This window comes from Capricornis sumatraensis, chromosome 12, assembly GCF_032405125.1.
Source record: "Capricornis sumatraensis isolate serow.1 chromosome 12, serow.2, whole genome shotgun sequence".
NCBI lineage: Eukaryota > Metazoa > Chordata > Mammalia > Artiodactyla > Bovidae > Capricornis > Capricornis sumatraensis.
Genome location: NC_091080.1, coordinates 79,242,984 through 79,264,445, shown reverse-complemented (window position 1 = coordinate 79,264,445; position 21,462 = coordinate 79,242,984). Strand labels below are relative to the sequence as shown.

The window sequence follows — 21,462 nt, the reverse complement described above, 5'->3', positions numbered from 1 at the left end:
CTCCAGAATCTGGTTTAGGTTCAACTGGTTAGGGATGGATCCTGATGTTCCCTCTCCATGGACAATTCTGGGTACAGGAACTAATCCCATGTAAGTATCTGCTATCCTCCTCTCCCACAGTGTCATAGCATTTGAGCCTAGAAAAGCTACAGACCTACTTATAAGTACCATAAAAGCTGACTGGATTGATAGGTGGATTGATTGGTTGATTAATTGATTGGCTGTACTTGGTCTTCATTACTGGAAATGAGCTTTCTCTAGTTGCAGCAAGCAGGGGCTACTCTGTAGTTAAAGTGCCCAGGCTTCTCACTGTGGTGGCTTATCTTGTCTAGCATGGGCTCTATGTGTGTGGATTTCCTTAGTTGTCTCCCAAGCTGTAGACCACAGGCTCAGTAGTTGTGGTGCAGTGAGGCTTAGTTGCCTTGTAGCATGTGGAATCTTTCCAGACCAGGGATATAACCAGTGTCCCCTGCACTGCAGGTGGATTCCTAACCACTGGAGCACCAGGGATGTCTACCACAAAGGGTTTTAATCAGAATTCAATGTGACATATCATACTTCCAAGAAAAACCCTTATGACCCCAAGTCCTGAGATTCCAATGATGAAATTAAGACCTATCTGCACATTAGAAAAAATTGAGTGTTCAGAAAGCACTACGTTCACAAAATGAAAAGATAAATCCAAATGGGTTTGTTAAGTTGCCTCTAAAAGGAGAAGGAATTACAATGGAACAAGGATATCAACCTTTTTTAAAAAGTAGCTTCTTCTGTTGCTTTAACTTTGAAAGCATGAAAGCATTATATAGAATTATAATTATAAAACAACTAATTTTTTAAAAAGCAATTCCTAAAATCTCAGAGTAAAATGAAACAAAGTGACTAAATATATACTCATCCAATTGGTTGGCAGAGCTATATTAAAAATAACTATTCTTGATGACAGTGAAAAAGAGGGGTGAAAAAGTTGGCTTAAAGCTCAACATTCAGAAAATAAAGATCATGGCATCTGGTCCCATCACTTCATGGGAAATAGATGGGGAAAGAGTGGAAACAGTGTCAGACTTTATTTTGGGGGGCTCCAAAATCACTGCAGATGGTGATTGCAGCCATGAAATTAAAAGATGCTTACTCCTTGGAAGAAAAGCTATGACCAAACTAGATAGTGTATTGAAAAGCAGAGCCATTACTTTACCAACAAAGGTCCATCTAGTCAAGGCTATGGTTTTTCCAGTGGTCATGTTTGGATGTGAGAGTTCAACTATGAAGAAAGCTGAGCGCCGAAGAATTGATGCTTTTGAACTGTGGTGTTGGAGAAGACGCTTGAGAGTCCCTTGGACTGCAAGGAGATCCAACCAGTCCCTCCTAAAGGAAAGAAGTCCTGGGTGTTCATTGGAAGGACTGATGCTAAAGCTGAAACTCCAATACTTTGGCCATGTCATGCGAAGAGTTGACTCACTGCAAAAGACTCTGATGCTGGGAGGGATTGGGGGCAGGAGGAGAAGGGGATGACAGAGGATGATATGGCTGGATGGCATCACCAACTCGATGGACGTGAGTTTGGGTAGACTCTGGGAGTTGGTGATGGACAGGGAGGCCTGGCGTGCTGCAATTCATGGGGTTGCAAAGAGTCAGACATGACTGAGTGACTGAACTGAACTGAACTGAAAACAAAATAATTTGAAAATGTCCCCTCTGTGTGATATATCTACTTAAAGAGAATATGAACTGCAAAAAATTCTAAAACTGTTTTGAGAAGTCACATTATGGGTGATAGTGTTCACATCATAAGGTAAAACACTTGAATATAATTATATTGTTATCATCGAAAACTGGGATTAGATACAGGACAACAGAGAATAGATGACAGGAAAAAAGAGTTATGTTATAGATTTAAGAGAAATGAGATGAAGAAAAAACACTAATGTCCTGAATCTGATTTGAATTGGAAATACTCATGTAGACTGATGATTTGTTTACCTTAAAAAAAAAAATTGTATTCTACAACTTCCCTGGTGGTCTAGTGGTTAGGAATTCAACTGCCAAATGCAGGGGACTCTGGTTCTATTTCTGACCCAGGAACATTCCACATGCCAGAGTGTAACTAAGCCCATGTGCCACAACTACTGAAGCCTGAGTGCCCTAGAGCCTGTATTCTGCAAAAAGAGAAGCCACCACAGTGAGAAGCCCACACACCACAACTAGAGAGTAGCCCTCATTTGCAGCAACCAGAGAAAAGCCCACACAGCAAAAAGACCCAGAACAACCAAAAATAAAAATAAACCAAATAAAAAAACTGTTAAATGTATTCTCTCTTTGTCTAATCAAAAAGCTGAGAAGTAATAACCAACTAAGCAGCAAGGAGCAACTCTAGTGCTCAGACTATAAACTTTAGATACCATTTCCCACCAAAAGGAGCCAGAGTTGCTTGAAGAAATGCTGATATCAGGGCTGGGGGAAAAGCTGTACAAGATGAACTAGAAATATCTTGTCACACCAGAAAGCAGAAAAGGCTAGCTAAGCCTACTAGAATATGTACAAAAGACTTAGGACCCAACCTGGATAGACTCCCACTGGCCAAAGATGCCCAAAGGTTGGCATAAGCATAACAACTGTAATCATCATAACAACTGAAGCACATCAGAAATGCTTAAATACTTGGGACTTCACAAAACAAACAAAATAAATAACAACAACAACAAAATTCATTAGCCCCAGAGGAGAAGCAATTCACTATTTTGAAAACTAGTTTTTAAAAAGTAAAAAAACAGGCAGTTCAAGATGGCAGAGTAGAAGGACATGCACTCATCTCCCCCTGCAAGAGCACCAAAATTGCAACTAACTGCTGAACAACTATTGACAGGAGGATGCTGGAACATACCAAAAAAAAAAAAAAAAAAGATACCCCACATCCAAAGACAAAGAAAAAGACAAAGCAAGACAGTAGGAGGGGCATAATCACAATGAAATCTAATCCCATAACCATTGGGTGGGTGACCCACAAGCTGGAGAACAGTAAAACCAAAGAAGTTCTCCCACTGTTGTGAAGGTTCTGAATCCCACGTCAGGCTTCCAAGCCTGGAGATCTGACAAAGGAACTGGGACTCTCCAGGGAATCTGACCTAAACGCCAGTGGAATTTGATTATAGGACTTCCACAAGACTGGGGGAAACAGAGACTTCAGTCATAGAGGGCACAAACAAAATCTCATGCACACCAAGACCCAAAGGAAAGGAATAGGGACCGCACAAGACACTGAACCAGGACTACCTGCTAGCACTGGAAGGTCTCCTGTGAAGGCGTGGGTTGGCAGGGGCTCACCACAGGGTCAGGGGCACTGGAACGAGCAGTCCAGGAAGGTCCCCCTTGATGTAATCCCTCTAGGAGGTCACCATTAACCCTACCATAGACCTCTACCAGACCTCAGGGCTGGGTCACTTCAGGTCAAACAACTACGAGGGAGGGAGTGCAACCCCACCTTCATCAGATAATTGGATTGAAACTATACTGAGCAAGGCCCTGCCCACCAGAGCAGGACCCAGTTTTTCCCACCACCAGTCCTTCCCATCAGGAGGCTTACACAAGCCTCTTTGCCTCCTCCATCAAACGGAAGACAGAAGAGGCAAGAAGAACTATTGTCCTACAGCAGCTAAAACAAGAGCCATACTACAAAATATCAATCAAGATGAAAAAGGAGAAAATTATGTCCCAGATGAAGGGACAAGATAAAACCCCAGAGAAACAACTAAATGAAGTGGAGCTAGGCAACCTTCCAGAAAAAGAATTCAGAATAATGATAGTGAAGATGATCCAGGATCTTGGGAAAATAATGGAGAAGATGCAATAAATGCTTATCAAAGACTTAGAAGAACTAAACAAACAGAGATGAATAATACACTAGAAGGAATTAATAGCAGAATAACTGAGACAGAAGAATGAATAAATGACCTGGAGGACAGAAAGAATGAAAAGAAATGAAGACAAAGAGACCTCTGGGACAACATTAAGCATGTGAACATTTGCCTTATAGGGGTCCCAGAAGGAGAAAAGAGAAAGCACATGAGAAAATATTTGAAGAGATAATAGCTGAAAACTTCCTTAACATGGGAAAGGAAATAGTCAACCAAGTTGAGGAAGCATAGAGACTCCAATTAGTATAAATCCAAGGAGGAGCACACCAAGAAACATAGTAATCAAACTGACAAAAATTAAAGACAAAGATAAAATATTAAACATTAAAAGCATCACTTCACTTCACCAAGAAAAAAACAAATACAAGGAAACTCCCATCAGGCAATTGCTGATTTCTCAACAGAAACTCTACAAGCCAGAAGAAAATGGCACGATGTATTTAAAGTGCTCAAAGGGAAGAATCTACAACCAAGAATACTCTACACAGCAAGACTCTCCTTCAGATTTGATGGAGAAATCAAAAGCTTTTCAGATAAGCAAAAGTTAAGATAATTCAGCACCACCAAACCACCTTTACAACAAATGCTAAAGGAACTTCTCTAGCCAGGAAACACAAGAGAAGGAAAAGACCTACAGAAAATAAACAAAAAGAAAACAATGATGGGATCAAATGCACCAACCAAAAGACACAGACTGGCTGAGTGGATGAAAATATATGCATATGTGCACTTCCAATTACCACATCACTCCCTGACCCCTCAAATTGTATGTAATTATTTTATATTGCTAATACTTTGGCCACCACATGCGAAGAGTTGACTCATTGGAAAAGACCCTGATGCTGAGAGGGATTGGGGGCAGGAGGAGAAGGGGACGACAGAGGATGAGATGTCTGGATGGCATCACCGAACTCTATGGACATGAGTTTCAGTAAACTCTGGGAGTTGGTGATGGACAGGGAGGCCTGGCATGCTGCGATTCATGGGGTCACAAAGAGTCTGACACGACTAAGCAACTGAACTGAACTGAACTGAATAGACTTCCCTGGTGGTTTGGACAGTAAAGAATCTGCCTGTGGGAGACTCAAGTTTGATCCCTGGATTGGGAAGATCCCCTGGAGAAGGGAATGACAACCCACTCCAGTATTCTTGCTTGGAGAATCCCACAGACAGAGGAGTCTGGTGGGCTACAGTCCACAGGGTCACAAAAAGTCAGACATGACTGAGCAACTAACACGTTCACGTCTTTCTTTCATTTTATATTGTTAGGTTAGTTGTGGTTTGCAATTGTAATTATCTTTTATTTTTTTATCTGGCTACTGATTGTGAAAACTGATAAACATGTTTTGCTATTGTGATCATGTAACTAGTACTCAATGCCATTTTGTCATGATTGGTCAACAGAAAAATAATACTCTATATCACAAAACTGCAATTTAATAGAAAAACTTGTTACCACTTTTTAAAATCCAGATGCATATCAGAATTATCTTGGAATTTTTCAAAAAATACAAATGTATAGGTATTGCTTTTTTTTCTCCAGAGCTTTAGGTATATCTCTAATGAGTAGCCATGTTTAAAAATAACTGGACTATATGATGATCCTTTACTTTTATCTAATTTGTTTCACTTTTTCTATTTCATATTCAGTGCTCCAATTTTATTTAGTTTGTATTTTCCAATTTCTCCATCTCTTCTTTTCTTTTTGATGTTCTTCCTCAACCCTTTATCAAGTGCAGCAGGAAAGCTTTTGTATACATAAATAATATGTATAATATATATACATTAGAAAACATGAACTTTTGTCTAGCTAAAAATTTTATGACATTTTGATTCTACTTGTTTGACTTAGTATGGATAGAATGCTAGATTTCTAACTAAAAAATAAATAAATAAATACCTGAAAAGCAACAAAGGTTTACTGTATAGCATAGGGAGCTATAATCAATATCTTATATAACCTATAACAGACAATAATTTCAAAAATAATATATGCATATATGTATAATTGAAGTATTCCCTTGTGGCCCAGATGATAAAGAATCTGCCTGCAATGTGAGAGACCTGGGTTCGATCCCTGTGTTGGGAAGATCCTCTGGAGAAGGGAATGGTAACCCACTCCAGTATTCTTGCCTAGAGAATTCCATGGCCAGAGGAGCCTGGCAGGTTACAGTCCATGGGGTCACAACGAGTTGGACAGGACTGAGTGACTAACACTACTATATATAATTGAATCACTTTGCTGTGCATCTGAAACATTGTAAGTCAACTACACTACAACAAAGCACATATATTTAGAGGAAAAAAAAAAAAAGAGAGAGAGACTTCTCTGGTGGTCCAGTGGTTAAGACTCCACACTTTCAATGCAAAGAACATGGGTCTGATCCCTGGTAGGCAACAAAGATTCCACATGTCACTTGGCTTGGCAAAAATAATAAAGAAGGGGGAAAAAATGTTTTAAGTTAAAAAAATAAGAATTTTCCCTGCCATTCCTATACATACTATCAGTTCAGTTCAGTTCAGTAGGTCAGTCGTGTCCAACTCTTTGTGACTCCATGTATCGCAGCATGCCAGGACTCCGTGTCCATCACCAACTCCCAGAGTTCACTCAGACTCATGCCCATCAAGTCAGTGATGCCATCCAGCCATCTCATCCTCTGTTGTCTCCTTCTCCTCTTGCCCCCAATCCCTCCCAGCATCAGAGTCTTTTCCAATGAATCAACTCTTCACATGAGGTGGCCAAAGTACTGGAGTTTCAGCTTTAGCATCATCCCTTCCAAAGAAATCCCAGGGCTGATCCCCTTCAGAATGGACTGCTTGGATCTCCTTGCAGTCCAAGGGACTCTCAAGAGTCTTCTCCAACACCACAGTTCAAAAGCATCAATTCTTCGGCACTCAGCCTTCTTCACAGTTCAACTTTCACATCCATACATGACCACAGGAAAAACCATAGTCTTGACTAGACGGACCTTAGTTGGCAAAGTAATGTCTCTGCTTTTGAATATACTATCTGGTTGGTTATAACTTTTCTTCCAAGGAGTAAGCGTCTTTTAATTTCATGGCTGCAGTCACCATCTGCAGAGATTTTGGCTCAGAGTAACCAAAGAGTTAACAATGACAAGAGGCTCTTTATTTTAGATAATAAATGAAAAAGGTAAAAATTAGAATTAGAACGTCAACATTTTGTCATTCCTAATGAGTTAATGAAACTTGAGTAATGATCATGAACAGTTCCTAACATCTCACACACACAAAAAGAGAAGACTTCATCTACTTTATAAGGGAGGTGCACAACCCTACAAGCCTACCTCCTATAATAGAGGAGGGGCAGGGAAATCCTAAATGAGTCAGATCAGCTTCTAACCACTAACTTAAGGTGCCAGAAAGTGAAAGTGTTAGTCGCTCAGTCATGTTAAACTCTGTGACCCCATGAACTGTAGGCTGTCAGAGGAACATGTTAAAGAAGCAATCAGCCAAATCCAGACTGTGGGAATCTCTCCAGGACAAACAACTTGGTTTCTTCCATTTAAATAATAATAAGTAAAATAAATAGCTGAGAGGAAAGAGACAAGAGGTGGAGGGGAATAGAAAGTAACCCATGCAATCTCTGTCAACCGAATGCACCTCTTTTGATTCTGCTTCAGACTGCAAGGCAGGGGGAAATAGGACAACTTGTGCAATGGCTAGATGTTGATGATATTAAAGTTAACACTTAAGCATAATAATGGGAATAGAATTATATAAAGGGACAATTCTATATATTTTCAAGATACAGACTAAAATATTTACAGAATAAAAATGATGCGATATCTAGGTACTGCCTCAAAATAATTTGGGGAAGTGAGAGTCGAGGTTCAGATGATTCAAGACTGCTCATGAGTTGGAAACTGCTGAAGCTGACTTAGGATGACATAGAGGCTTATTTTCCCTCTACCCTCTGAGTTCTTAGCTAACACTCCCTGTAATAAAAGACAGAATAACAGAGAAAAAGAAACAGAAGTTTATTGATATGCAGACCTCCTATAACCTAGACCTCAGGAAAACTGAGTAACTCCTGGCTCAATTCACTACCTTAAATACCATCTTGAGCTCAAGAAAAACAGAAAAGTGAGGTAGTACTTATGAGAGATTAATAGGAAAAGCAACAGGGTGGGACTGGTTGTGTCATGAAGACTTAAGGCTTCTGGAAGACTTCTCCATTGACAGGATTCTTAAGTGATTCAGAGCCATCTTTCTGGTACAAAGAGGGAGACACCCTTACAAATGGAGATTTCCTTTATCAGTGTAAATGTCCCTCACAGAAGGTTAGCTTATACTGTTTTCAGAGCTTCTCCTGTGTCTATTCTAAAAAAAAAAAAAAAAACAAACTCAGCTCAAAATAATCCAAAGACGCATATTCTAGGCTGACATATTCTGCTGCCCTGTAATCCTATGCTGTTTTTGTATTTTTGAAATATTCTTGAAACTCTATGTGGCACACCTGAAACTAATACAATGTTGTGAGCCAATTATACTTCAATTTTTTTAATTTTTAATGCTATAATAAAAACTTATACATGCTTTTAAAAACAAGATGAAAGTGGATTGAAAAGATAACCTTCATTTATTGAAGGAGGAAACAGAACAGGCTCCATCTTGAAAGCAGGACTCCATCTTGGGCCAGATTGTAGACTTTGAGCTATATGCCCAGTATCGATGGAAACAACATACCAATGGAAAACCAGAGCCCCCCAGTGAAGGAGCCTCAAGGCTTGTACCTAGACTCTCCAGTCGCCTACAAGAATGTACTAATTATGTCTATAACAGAACAAAGTTTTAAATCCCATTATGCTTATCAGGGTATGACCACAGGCCTATTGATAAATGTCTGCTGTTTAAATATCTAGGCTTATGACACATGAATCATGGGATAACTTTGATCGTATCTCTCTTTCACCTTGTCCAGACTAGTTTCAAGGAATTTGGGAAGGTGGGTTTGAGCACGTATACTTAGGGTATAAAAGGTTTTCGCAAAAACTGGTCAGGGTCCTTGGCTAAGAGGAGACTCTGCCTTGGGCCCGCCAGTGTAATAAACTGCACTCCACTATCTGGATTGTCCTTCTGGGTGAGTTTGTTTCCCAGAACGCGTGGCTACATTATGACTCAAGGTCATCACTGTGCATGTTACTAATACCAAATGGATAATATAAACACTCAAGAACCAGCAGGGTACACTCAGCAGGTTCCTGTCCATTTGGCTCAATGCTCTTTCCTCCTGTCCCTTACTGCGTTGTCCTCAATGGTTGCTCTCACCCCACTGTACCTTTTTCACCACCAGCCCCACTCTCTAGTCTTCTCAGTTGAGTGGAGGTGAGGAACATTTAGAACAAAAGGTTGGGAAATAAATGTAAAGACCAAGTATAGCTCTTGGGGAACCAGCTCTTAGTCAAGGCAGAAACCTTACTATGGGACTCAGAGGTTTCTGTTTAATTCTTGCCCATCAGTTAAGCTCCAAAGTGAAGATTTACACAAATATACGCTTCATACAGCCTCCACCTGGACCAGAGACCATCAGCAAAAGTGACCTCAGACTGAGACCAAGTGACTGGGTAACCAGGCAATGCTAGGCCATTTCTAAGGGTCATGAGAATAGGACATAACTCCCAATCACTCAACCCCTCTTAGAGAAAGGGACTGAGTGAACCCACTCTGGCTGTCTGAGATCATCCCACTTACACAGCAGCAGGTGGAGACCTCACCTCTCAGAGAGAAGTGCTGATAACCTGGGAGGTGGTCTCTGTGTCTCTGGCCCAGGCAGAGGCTTCAGCTCCTCCTCTCTACCCTGAGGGCCCTGGGCAGACAGAGACCTGTCCTCCCAACCTGCTCTCCGTGTGGAGGTGCACACAGGGGCCAGGCATGCTGGGAGCTCTCTGGCTATTCTGTCCTAATTAGGAGTGACCTACAAGCACACCAAATTCAACATTAGTCTGGTACTTGTTTCTCTAAGCATTAAAGGGATTCCTAATATTCACAGGACAGAGGTTTTCATAGTTTGAATCCTAACCCTAAAAGCTTCACCCTGAACTGGCATCATCTGCCTCTTCTTGCTGGTGCTACCCGTAGTTATGGTTGGTAATAGCTCACTGCTTGGGAATCATGGATAATCTGAAAGGCATTCTGTGTACCAGAGGAATTAAGAGAGCTGGAGGTCACAAAGAAAATCTGTTTATATTTTAAAGAATCCTGGGTTCAGTTTACATCTTCCACTATCTAAAATACAAAGACCAGGGACTTCCCTCATAGTCCAGTGGTTAAGACTCCACAATTTCAATGCAGGAGGCAAGGGTTTGATCCCTGATCATGGAACTATGATCCCATATGCCAAGTAGCATGGCCAAAAAATAAAAATAAATAAATTTTAAAAAGTATGTACTATGCTTTTCTAAAAAAAATAAAATAAAATACAAAGACAGGAAAGCAGCATAGACAGAAGATCACAAAATGGGAAGTTATTTCATGAAACCAATTATTTAGCTTTCATTCCATCTAACTCAGCAGATTTAATCACTGAAAACCCAAACACCACCTGCAAATCATTTCTGAAATGTGGCAGACTCTAGCTTTTTTATAAGAAATAACTTCTTTCTAACTTTTCCAAACAGCAGGGGGTCAACAGATAAGTCTAGGAAAACAGAAGTATTTGTGTTGGATTTCAGGCTTATTTTAGCTGCCAGGGGAAATATTCAACGTTTACTTCTCATTGAGCTTTACTGTCCCAAAACTTCTTGAACTTCACTGCATCAGAATGAAGAGTTCTTCCATTATTATCCTAATCAGGCCAGCTGGTCCTACCCAGCCATCACCCTAAGACCTCAGGCCTGGGGCATACACTGTGTGCAGGAAAGTGTATTCAGACAACAGAGAAGGAGAACTGTTCCACATCCCAGTAACTGACCTGGGGTTCTCATTCTCACTGAGCAAATGTGTCTCCAGATTCACAGAGATACCAGCTCTTTGCAAGCTTCCAGGTACTCTAAGTAACAACATTGATGATATGGGCAGAGATCAATTCCTCAAAGTCCCAACGTTGTCATGTCCAAGAATCATTACCTTCCTACTAAAGGAGCCAATATGTAAGACTGTGGATGGTTATTTAGAACTTAGCTCACCAGGTCAGTTACAACCTTTTCCACTTGGGGATGGTAATGAGGGAAAGTGGCTTCCTAAAGGGCTCCTGGCCCACCTGAACAAAGCATGACACTGCTGCTAATATTGTCAACACCTAGTCACTTCAGGAACCCGGGATTCAATAACCTTGGTTCCACCCTCATTTATGATCCCCAATCTGACTTTCTGTTCCAGGGAGTTCCTAGTATCCTATTTCTTATACTTAGACCAAGGTCAGGATGCATGAGTCTGAGACCATGAAAACAAAGCTCTTAAGATGAGCCTTCCTGACCCTGGATGAGCTCTCAGTCATTGAGATGGTCAGGCGCAGAAGTCAGAGCACTTGAGAGGAAACCTCAGTCTGTCCTTCATGCTTCATGTGACCACAGGCACATGATATAACTGCTTCTGCTGCTGCTGCTGCTGCTAAGTCACTTCAATCATGTCTGACTCTGTGTGACCCCATAGACGGCAGCCCACCAGGCTCCCCCATCCCTGGGATTCTCCAGGCAAGAAGACTGGAGTGGGTTGCCATTTCCCTCTCCAATGCATGAAAGTGAAAAGTGAAAGTGAAGTCACTCAGTCGTGTCCAACTCCTAGCAACCCCATGGACAGCAGTCCACCAGGCTCCTCCATCCATGGGATTTGCCAGGCAAGAGTACTGGAGTGGGGTGCCATCGCCTTCTCCCATGATATAACTGCTTGGTACTAAATGTCCTCTCTCCTTAAATGGGGGTAATATAATACCTATGAGTTAGTTGAGTTAAACAAAGGAATAAAACTTTTACCACATATAAAGTACTCATAGAAGTTCCAGATTATAGTATTTTTCAAGTATACTTATACTATTATTACTATACTACTAATAGTACTGCTGTGGCCACCATCACAACTACTGAGTATGAGCCCCTTTACTGCTACTAGTACTTCTAGTACTACAAAGGATGAGCCCCCACATCCGTAAGGTCCTTGACTTCCCACTTCTCTGCCATGACCACCCAACAACCAACCTCCTGAAAGAGGAGCCAGGGCTCCACCTTATGCAACCTCAGTCCTGGCCTTCCTGGAAGTATTTCTGGAGATAAACAATTTTGGAATCAACACTCCCCACTGCCCTTCCCAAGGACTGCAGTTATCTAGGTGGTCTGTGCCCTCTCAGAGGTAGCACTCTGCCCCACATACCTGTCCCACCCTCTGGCACAATGACCAACCCACCTGTGTCATCAAGGAGAGCTCTATCTCCCAGAACTATTCAGTCATCTGTGAGCTGACAGATTCTCTGGTTTCTCCAGTTGTATGGGGCAGACTTCACCTACCAAGCTGCCTACTGCTCCCAGTGCCCTTCAGTAAAACAGAGTCTTTTTCTTTCCTTTTTCAACCATGCCATGCAGCATGTGGGATCTTAGTTCCCCAACCAGGGATGGAACCTGCATTGGAAGCATGGCATCTTAACCACCGGACCACCAGGGAAGTTCAACAGAGCCTCTTAAGCAACTACTCAGCCCACCTGTAAACCGCCTGACCTACCCCCTTAACCCCAACACAGTGGACTGATGACAACCCACCACTTTCTCCATGTAAAACACCTCTTTCTCAGCAACTGCAACTTCCATCCCTGCTGCCCTCACACACTCACAGGCCACCCATGTCCCTAAGGCAGCGCTAAGGGACCACAGAGAGCACGAGCCCCCCAGGGGGGCCTGCAGCAGACCCCCAGCAGGCTCAGCCAGAACAGGGTGCTGCCGGCACTGTGTCCCCAGGTGGACTGTCCTCTAGGATCCATGTCCTTTAGGGTCATGGAGGTTACTGACCTCATGGCTTCTGCCTTTGGTCTTTCCTGTACATCCCTTCCTTCACCCTCTGCCAATGCCAGGCTCCCAGACTCCACCTTCAACCAGCAATCCACCCCCGCAGCCAGGGACAGGAACCAGCATGGGTGGCTCACAAATTCTCCACAATTCACAGTGAAACTGGAGCTCCTCCCAATCAGGGCCTTTGGCTTGGGGTACCCAGCCCACTGGGAAGGGGGCAGCCAGGGTAATGGATGTGCTCTTGGGAGCTCTGGGCAACTTCAGCTGAGATGCAGAGATCTGGATTCTGTTCCCCTTGAAGAGGAGGGGGTGACAATTACCACTTTAGGAAAATATTTATCAGATGTGATCTGATCCACGTGACCCAACTATCTCACTACTGGGCTTATACCCAAAGAAAACTATAATCCAATGTACAGTAAAAAATTACCACAAAATTGTAAAGTAATTATCCTCTAATTAAAATAAATTACTTAATTTTTTAAAACACACATGAATCTCAATTTTCACTGGAGCACTATTTAAAATGGCCAGGACATGGAAGTAACCTAAATGTCAATCAACAGAGAAATGGATAAATAAAATGTAGTACATCTATACAGTGGAACATTACTCAGCCATAAAAAGGAACAAAATTGGATATTTTGTAGAGATGTGGATGAACCTAGAGAGTGGCATACAGAGTGAAATAAGTCAGAAAGAGAAAACAAATATTGTATATTAATGCATATAGGTAGAATCTGAAACAAACAATATAAATGATCTTAATTATAAAGCAGAAATGAAGAAATTTATGGATACAAGGGGGAAGGGGAGATGGAATGAACTGGGAAAGCATGATTGACATATCTTCACTACTATGTATAAAATAGATAGCTAATGAGAACCTACTGTATAGCGCAGGGAACTCTACTCAATGCTCTGTGGTGACCTAAATGGGAAGGAAATCAAAAAAAGAGGCAATGTATGTGTTCATATAGCTGATTCACTCTGCTGTACAGCAGAAACTAATTCAACATTGTAAAGCAACTATATTCCAATAAAAATTAAAAACAATTATTTGCTGAGAACCTGTGCTGTTGTAACTGGGAAGAGTCAATTTTGATTCTTCCATGATAGATCTGTATCTTAGGCCACTTTTGTTGTTACAGTCACACCTAATGGCCTGCCTCAGAGAATCCTGCCCCTCTGCCTGGCTCTTAAACGAAATTGCCTTTGTTCAGACCCTGTCCACCTGTAGATGGCAGGAATGAAGAAATTAACACATTCCTCTGCCTGAGGCTTGCCATTCTTGGAGATGCTTGCAAGATTAAATGGCCTTATTGAAACATGTACACTATCATGTAAGAATCGAATCGCCAGTCTATGTCCAATGCAGGATACAGCATGCTTGGGGCTGGTGCACGGTGATGACCCAGAGAGATGTTATGGGGAGGGAGGTGGGAGGGGGATTCATGTTTGGGAATGCATGTACACCCGTGGTGGATTCAAGTCAATGTATGGCAAAACCAATATAGTATTGTAAAGTAACATAAAGTAAAAATAAAAACTTAAAAAAAATAAAAATAAAAAATAAATAAATAAAATACATTTATATTTATTACTTAATATTTGCCTTTAAAAGCTTAAGATTTTATTTTGGCAAAATAAACATTTTAAAAGCTGCTTCACATGTGAAATTCTCTTTGATGTATAATTTAATAAAATGATCAACATAAAAAAAAAAGATCAAATGGCCTTTTAATTTTGTTTCCTCACCTCACCTCACCTCATCTCTGATCCATAAAAGAACCTGGCATTCAGAACTCCCACAGGATGGTTACTTTGAGACATTATTCTGCCACCTTCTTGGTCAGCCAGCTCTGCATCCCTCGGATTCATTGGCAGCAAGCAGTGTGAGCTTGGACTTGGTAACATTACTGGGGCTCTGGTCCAAATATACTTTCTCAAAACCATGAGGCACATATTCCTTGAGGTTCTAGGATCTTTTTTCGGTCAAGGATCATTATATCATTTACTAATTACCAACAATATCGCCATGCCCAAGAAAAAGAAATTCAAAAAAGCAAAATGACTGTCTGAGGAGGCCTTACAAACAGCTCTGAAAAGAAGAGAAGCAAAAAGCAAAGGAAGAAAGGAAAGATATACCCATTTGAATGCAGAGTTTCAAAGAAGAGCAAGAAGAGATAAGAAAGCTTTCCTCAGGGATCAATGCAAAGAAATAGAGGAAAACAATAAAATGGGAAAGACTAGAGATCTCTTCAAGAAAATTAGAGTTATCAAGGGAACATTTCATGCAAAGATGGGCTCAATAAAGGGCAGAAATGGTATAGACCTAACAGAAGCAGAAGATATTAAGAAGAGGTGGGAAGAATACACAGAAGAACTATTCAAAAAAGATCTTCATGACCCAGATAATCACGATGGTGTGATCACTCAACTAGAGCCAGACATCCTGGAATGTGAAGTCAAGTGGGCCCTAGGAAGCATCACTACGAACAAAGCTAATGGAGGTGATGGAATCCCAGTTGAGCTATTTCAAATCCTGAAAGATGATGCTGTGAAAGTGCTGCACTCAATATGTTAGCATATTTGGAAAACTCAGCAGTGGCCACAGGACTGGAAAAGGTCAGTTTTCATTCTAATCCTAAAGAAAGGCAATGCCAAAGAATGCTCAAACTACTGCACAATTGCATTCATCTCACATGCTAGTAAAGTAATGCTCCAAATTCTCCAAGCCAGGCTTCAGCAATATGTGAACAATGAACTTCCAGATGTTCAAGCTGGTTTTAGAAAAGGCAGAGGAACCAGAGAAAAATTGCCAATATCTGCTGGATCATGGAAAAAGCAAGAGAGTTCCAAAAACATCTATTTCTGCTTTATTGACTATGCCAAAGCCTTTGACTGTGTGGATCACAAGAAACTGTGGAAAATTCTGAAAGAGATGGGAATACCAGACCACCTGACCTGCCTCTTGAGAAAGCTGTATGCAGGTCAAGAAGCAACAGTTAGAACTGGACATGGAACAGACTGGTTCCAAATAGGAAAGGTATATGTCAAAGCTGTATATTGTCACCCTGCTTATTTAACTTATATGAAGAGTACATCTTGAGAAACGCTGGGCTGGAAGAAGCACAAGCTGAAATCAAATTTGCCAGGAAAAATATCGATAACCTCAGATATGCAGATGATACCACCCTTATGGCAGAAAGTGAAGAGGAACTAAAAAGCCTCTTGATGAAAGTGAAAGAGGAGAGTGAAAAGGTTGGCTTAAAGCTCAACATTCGGAAAATGAAGATCATGGCATCTGGTCCCATCGCTTCATGGGAAATAGATGGGGAAACAGTGGAAACAGTGTCAGACTTTATTTTTTTGGTCTCCAAAATCACTGCAGATGGTGACTGCAGCCATGAAATTAAAAGAAAGCTTACTCCTTGGAAGGAAAGTTATGACCTATGTAGACAGCACATTAAAAAGCAGAGACATTACTTTGCCAACAAATGTCTGTCTAGCCAAGGCTATGGTTTTTCCAGTAGTCATGTATGGATGTAAGAGTTGAACTATAAAGAAATCTGAGCACTGAAGAATTGATGCTTTTGAACTGTGGTGTTGGAGAAGACTCTTGAGAGTTCCTTAGACTGCAAGGAGATCCAACCAGTCTATCCTTAAGGAAATCAGCCCTGGGTGTTCATTGGAAGGACTGATGTTGAAGCTGAAACTCCAATACTTTGGCCACCTGATGCAAAGAGTGGACTCATTTGAAAAGACCCTGATGCTGGGAAAGATTAAAGGCAGGAGGAGAAGGGGACGACAGAGGATGAGATGGTTGGGTAACATCACTGGCTCCGGGAGATGGTGGTGGACAGGGAGGCCTGGCGTGCTGCGATTCATGGGGTTGCCAAGAGTCAGACACAACTGAGGGACTGAACTGAACTGAACAATATCCTAACTTGGAATAAAACAGTCCTTCTTTTCAGTCCTTCTTTCCAGGATACTACATTTTAATCAGTTAGAAGGAAAAGAGTAATCCCCCAGAGGTCCAGTCCTTTAAGTATCTTTATATTCTAAAGATAAATACAACCATTGAGCAACATCATGTTTCCTAGACATTTTATCCTCTGATTTTAAACCACTGGCCTCTTTCCCTACCAGTTGCATCCATCTCAGTACTAATCTGCATGTATACAGCCATGCAATGTATATAAAAGCTTTTACCTCAAAAAGCTTAAAAATTGCAAAAGGCAAATAGGATTTCCAGTAACACTTTATGATTGCTTTCATTAAAGAAGGCTCCCGTGCATCTTTCTCTGCTCTCTTCACTTCCTGATCCCAGTACCTGTGATGAGAAACAGAGCACAGTGAACAGCATGTCCACCAAAGGGGAAAGGGGGTGGGGCGGAGTGGGAGACGAGCCTGCACTACAGGGCGCTCTGTGGCTGCACAATAGATGCCGGCTACCTGTTCACAGGGCTTCTGTGAGCAAAGATGAACGGTGCAGACCCTGAAGCACCAGGCATGTCTCCCTTCAAGGCTTGTTGAAAAGTCCTAGTCTTGGGAAATGAGTTCCTGCCAAACTTTGGGGAATTCACAGCACCATGAACAGCTCAAGAGGGCAGACACCTTCCTCCTGCTGCAGAAAAGAAGCTAATTCTGACTACATGTTGGAAACTGTTTCTCTGACTTGCTTTTTGTTGCTTTTGTTATTACAGTCATACATAATGGCCTGCCTCAGAGGACCCTGCCACTCTGCCTGACTGTAAACTAAAGAGCCTTTGTTCAGCCCTTAGATAATCTGACCTTCCCACCTGTGAATAGAAGAGATTAACACTCCCCTTCCAAAGGCTGGCCATTCCCTTGGAGATGTGTTACAGGACTGAAAATCATTTCACTTTACTTCCCCGCTGCCTCTCCCTCTCTATTCTGCATTTTGACTTTAGTTCCTCATTGCCTCCTTCTCTCTGACTCTACAAAAGAACCTGGCATCCAGACCTTGACAAGATGGTTACTCTGAGTCACCAGTCTGCCATCTTCTGGGTCAGCCAGCTTTCCGAATAAAGTCATATTCCTTGCCTCAATACCTTGTCTCTCAGATTCATTGGTATGTCATGAGGTGAGCAGAGTGAGCTTGGACTCAGTAACACTCCAGGGACCCCACCTCCCGGGACAGAGGTCAGCCACCAAGGCTTCGACTGTGGGCTCCCCCCACTCGCACAGATGCATAGGGAACACAGACTCCCTGAACCTCCAAAGTGGGCTAACCAGAGTTAGCTTGAGACAGGTGAGTATGCCAGGTCAGGGGAGGAGGCTCAGAAGAACCCAGAGGAAGGCAAAGCCCCCCGCCACACACACACCTTTAGCCCCACATGGAAATTCTCACCCTCCCTCTCCATGCTGCCTGTGCTCCATGCTGCCTGTGCTCACCCTTGCAGCTCTTCTCCACGGTGCTGGCAGCGATCTTCCGGAAGCACTGAGTACATGTCATCTTCTTCTAATCTCCGTTTGTGACCAATTTTAAACAAGGGATTTATCCACCTGTTAAAAATTAAGAGAAAAGAAGAGAGATGGAAATTCAAACTACACATTTTGTTGCAGAGAAGAAGCCAATTCTGACTCCATGTTGACTGTTTCTTTGACTTGCTTTTATTAGTAAAATCATATACAATGGCCTCCTAAAAGAACCCTTGCCCTTCTGCTTGACTGTAAACGACAGTGCCTTTGTTCAGCTCATTGAAAGACAGTTTATCCCTCCCTACATGTGAGTTCAGTTCAGTTCAGTTCAGTTCAGTTCAGTCGCTCAGTCGTGTCCAACTCTTTGTGACCCCACGAATCGCAGCACGCCAGGCCTCCCTGTCCATCACCAACTCCCAGAGTTCACTCAGACTCACATCCATCGAGTCAGTGATGCCATCCAGCCATCTCATCCTCTGTCATCCCCTTCTCCTCTTGCCCCCAATCACTCCCAGCATTAGAGTCTTTTCCAATGAGTCAACTCTTCACATGAGGTGGCCAAAGTACTGGAGTTTCAGCTTTAGCATCATTCCTTCCAAAGAAATCCCAGGGCTGATCTCCTTTAGAATGGACTGGTTGGATCTCCGTGCAGTCCAAGGGACCCTCAAGAGTCTTCTCCAACACCACAGTTCAAACGCATCAATTCTTTGGCACTCAGCCTTCTTCACAGTCCAACTCTCACATCCATACATGACCACAGGAAAAACCATAGCCTTGACTAGATGGACCTTAGTCGACAAAGTAATGTCTCTGCTTTTCAATATACTATCTAGGTTGGTCATAAATTTCCTTCCAAGGAGTAAGCATCTTTTAATTTCATGGCTGCAGTCACCATCTGCAGTGATTTTGGAGCCCTCAAAAATAAAGTCTGTCACTGTTTCCACTGTTTCCCCATCTATTTCCCATGAAGTGATGGGACCGGATGCCATGATGTTAGTTTTCTGAATGTTGAGCTTTAAGCCAACTTTTTCACTCTCCTCTTTTACTTTCATCAAGAGGCTTTTGAGTTCCTCTTCACTTTCTGCATAAGGGTGGTGTCATCTGCATATCTGAGGTTATTGATATTTCTCCCGGCAATCTTGATTCCAGCTTGTGTTTCTTCCAGTCCAGCATTTCTCATGATGTACTCTGCATAGAAGTTAAATAAGCAGGGTGACAATATACAGCCTTGATGTACTCCTTTTCCTATTTGGAACCAGTCTGTTGTTCCATGTCCAGTTCTAGCTGTTGCTTCCTGACCTGCATACAGATTTCTCAAGAGGCAGGTCAGGTGGTCTGGTATTCCCATCTCTTTCAGAATTTTCCACAGTTTCTTGTGATCCACACAGTCAAAGGCTTTGGCATAGTCAATAAAGCAGAAATAGATGTTTTTCTGGAACTCTCTTGCTTTTTCCATGATCCAGCAGATGTTGTAGAAGATCTTAACACACCCCTTCCAAAGGCTGGCCATTTCCTTGGAGATATTTCTCAAGACTAAAGACCCTTTTACTTTACTGCCTCTGCCTCTCTATTTTACCTTGTGACTTTAGCTCCTTTTTGTTTTTCTCTCTGTGACCTATAAAAGAATCTGGTATCCAAAGCCCAATAAGATGGTTATTTTGAGGCATTAGCCTGGCATATTACAGGAGACAGGGATCAAGACCATCCCCAAGAAGAAGAAATACAAAAAAGCAAAATGACTGTCTGAGGATGCCTTACAAACAGCTCTGAAAAGAAGAGAAGCAAAAAGCAAAGGAAGAAAGGAAAGATATACCCATTTGAATGCAGAGTTCCAAAACAATAACAAGGAGAGACAACAAAACCTTTCTCAGGGATCAATGCAAAGAAATAGAGGAAAACAATAGAATGGGAAAGACTAGAGATCTCTTCAAGAAAATTAGAGATATCAAGGAAACATTTCATGCAAAGATGCGCCCAATAAAGGGCAGAAATGGTATGGACCTAACAGAAGCAGAAGATATTAAGAAGAGGTGGCAAGAATACACAGAAGAACTATTCAAAAAAGATCTTCATGACCCAGATAATCACGATGGTGTGATCACTCAACTAGAGCCAGGAATGTGAAGTCAAGTGGGCCTTAGGAAGCATCACTATGAACAAAGCTGGTGGAGGTGATGGAATTCCAGTTGAGCTATTACAAATCCTGAAAGATGATGCTGTGAAAGTGCTGCACTCAATATGTTAGCATATTTGGAAAACTCAGCAGTGGCCACAGGACTGGAAAAGGTCCGTTTTCATTCCAATTCCAAAGAAAGACAATGCCAAACAATGCTCAAACTACCACACAATTGCACTCATCTCACATGCTAGTAAAGTAATGCTCAAAATTCTCCAAGCCAGGCTTCAGCAATACGTGAATGATGAACTTCCAGATGTTCAAGCTGGTTTTAGAAAAGGCAGAGGAACCAGAGATCAAATTGTCAACATCCTCTGGATCATGGAAAAAGCAAGAGAGTTCCAAAAACATCTATTTCTGCTTTATTGACTATGCCAAAGCCTTTGACTGTGTGGATCACAAGAAACTGTGGAAAATTCTGAAAGAGATGGGAATACCAGACCACCTGACCTGCCTCTTGAGAAAGCTGTATGCAGGTCAAGAAGCAACAGTTAGAACTGGACATGGAACAATACACTGGTTCCAGATAGGAAAAGGAGTATGTCAAGGCTGTATATTGTCACCCTGCCTATTGAACTTATATGCAGTGTACATCATGAGAAATGCTGGACTGGAAGAAACACAAGCTGGAATCAAGATTGCCGGGAGAAATATCAATAACCTCAGATATGCAGATGACACCACCCTTATGGCAGAAAGTGAAGACTAACTAAAGAGTCTCTTGATGAAAGTGAAAGAGGGGAGTAAAAAAAAAGTTGGCTTAAAGCTCAACATTCAGAAAACTAACATCATGGTATCTGGTCCCATCACTTCATGGGAAATAGATGGGGAAACAGTGGAAATAGTGGCTGACTTTATTTTTTGGGACTCCAAAATCACTGTAGATGGTGATTGCAGCCATGAAATTAAAAGAAAGCTTACTCCTTAGCAGAAAAGTTATGACCAACCTAGACAGCATGTTGAAAAGCAAAGA

General features: G+C 41.9%; 1 protein-coding gene across 1 annotated transcript in view; it reads right to left on the bottom strand.

Moving 5' to 3' along the window:
* LOC138089044 (ATP-binding cassette sub-family C member 4-like) overlaps positions 1-21,462 on the bottom strand; it is a 309,781-nt gene that overhangs the window by 231,375 nt on the left and 56,944 nt on the right. Inside the window, exons 2-3 of the mRNA XM_068984368.1 lie at positions 18,287-18,397; positions 17,081-17,201 (exon numbers count right to left, since the gene is read on the bottom strand). Coding sequence (XP_068840469.1) covers positions 17,081-17,201; positions 18,287-18,397 — 232 coding nt within the window. The remainder of the gene's footprint in view (positions 1-17,080; positions 17,202-18,286; positions 18,398-21,462) is intronic.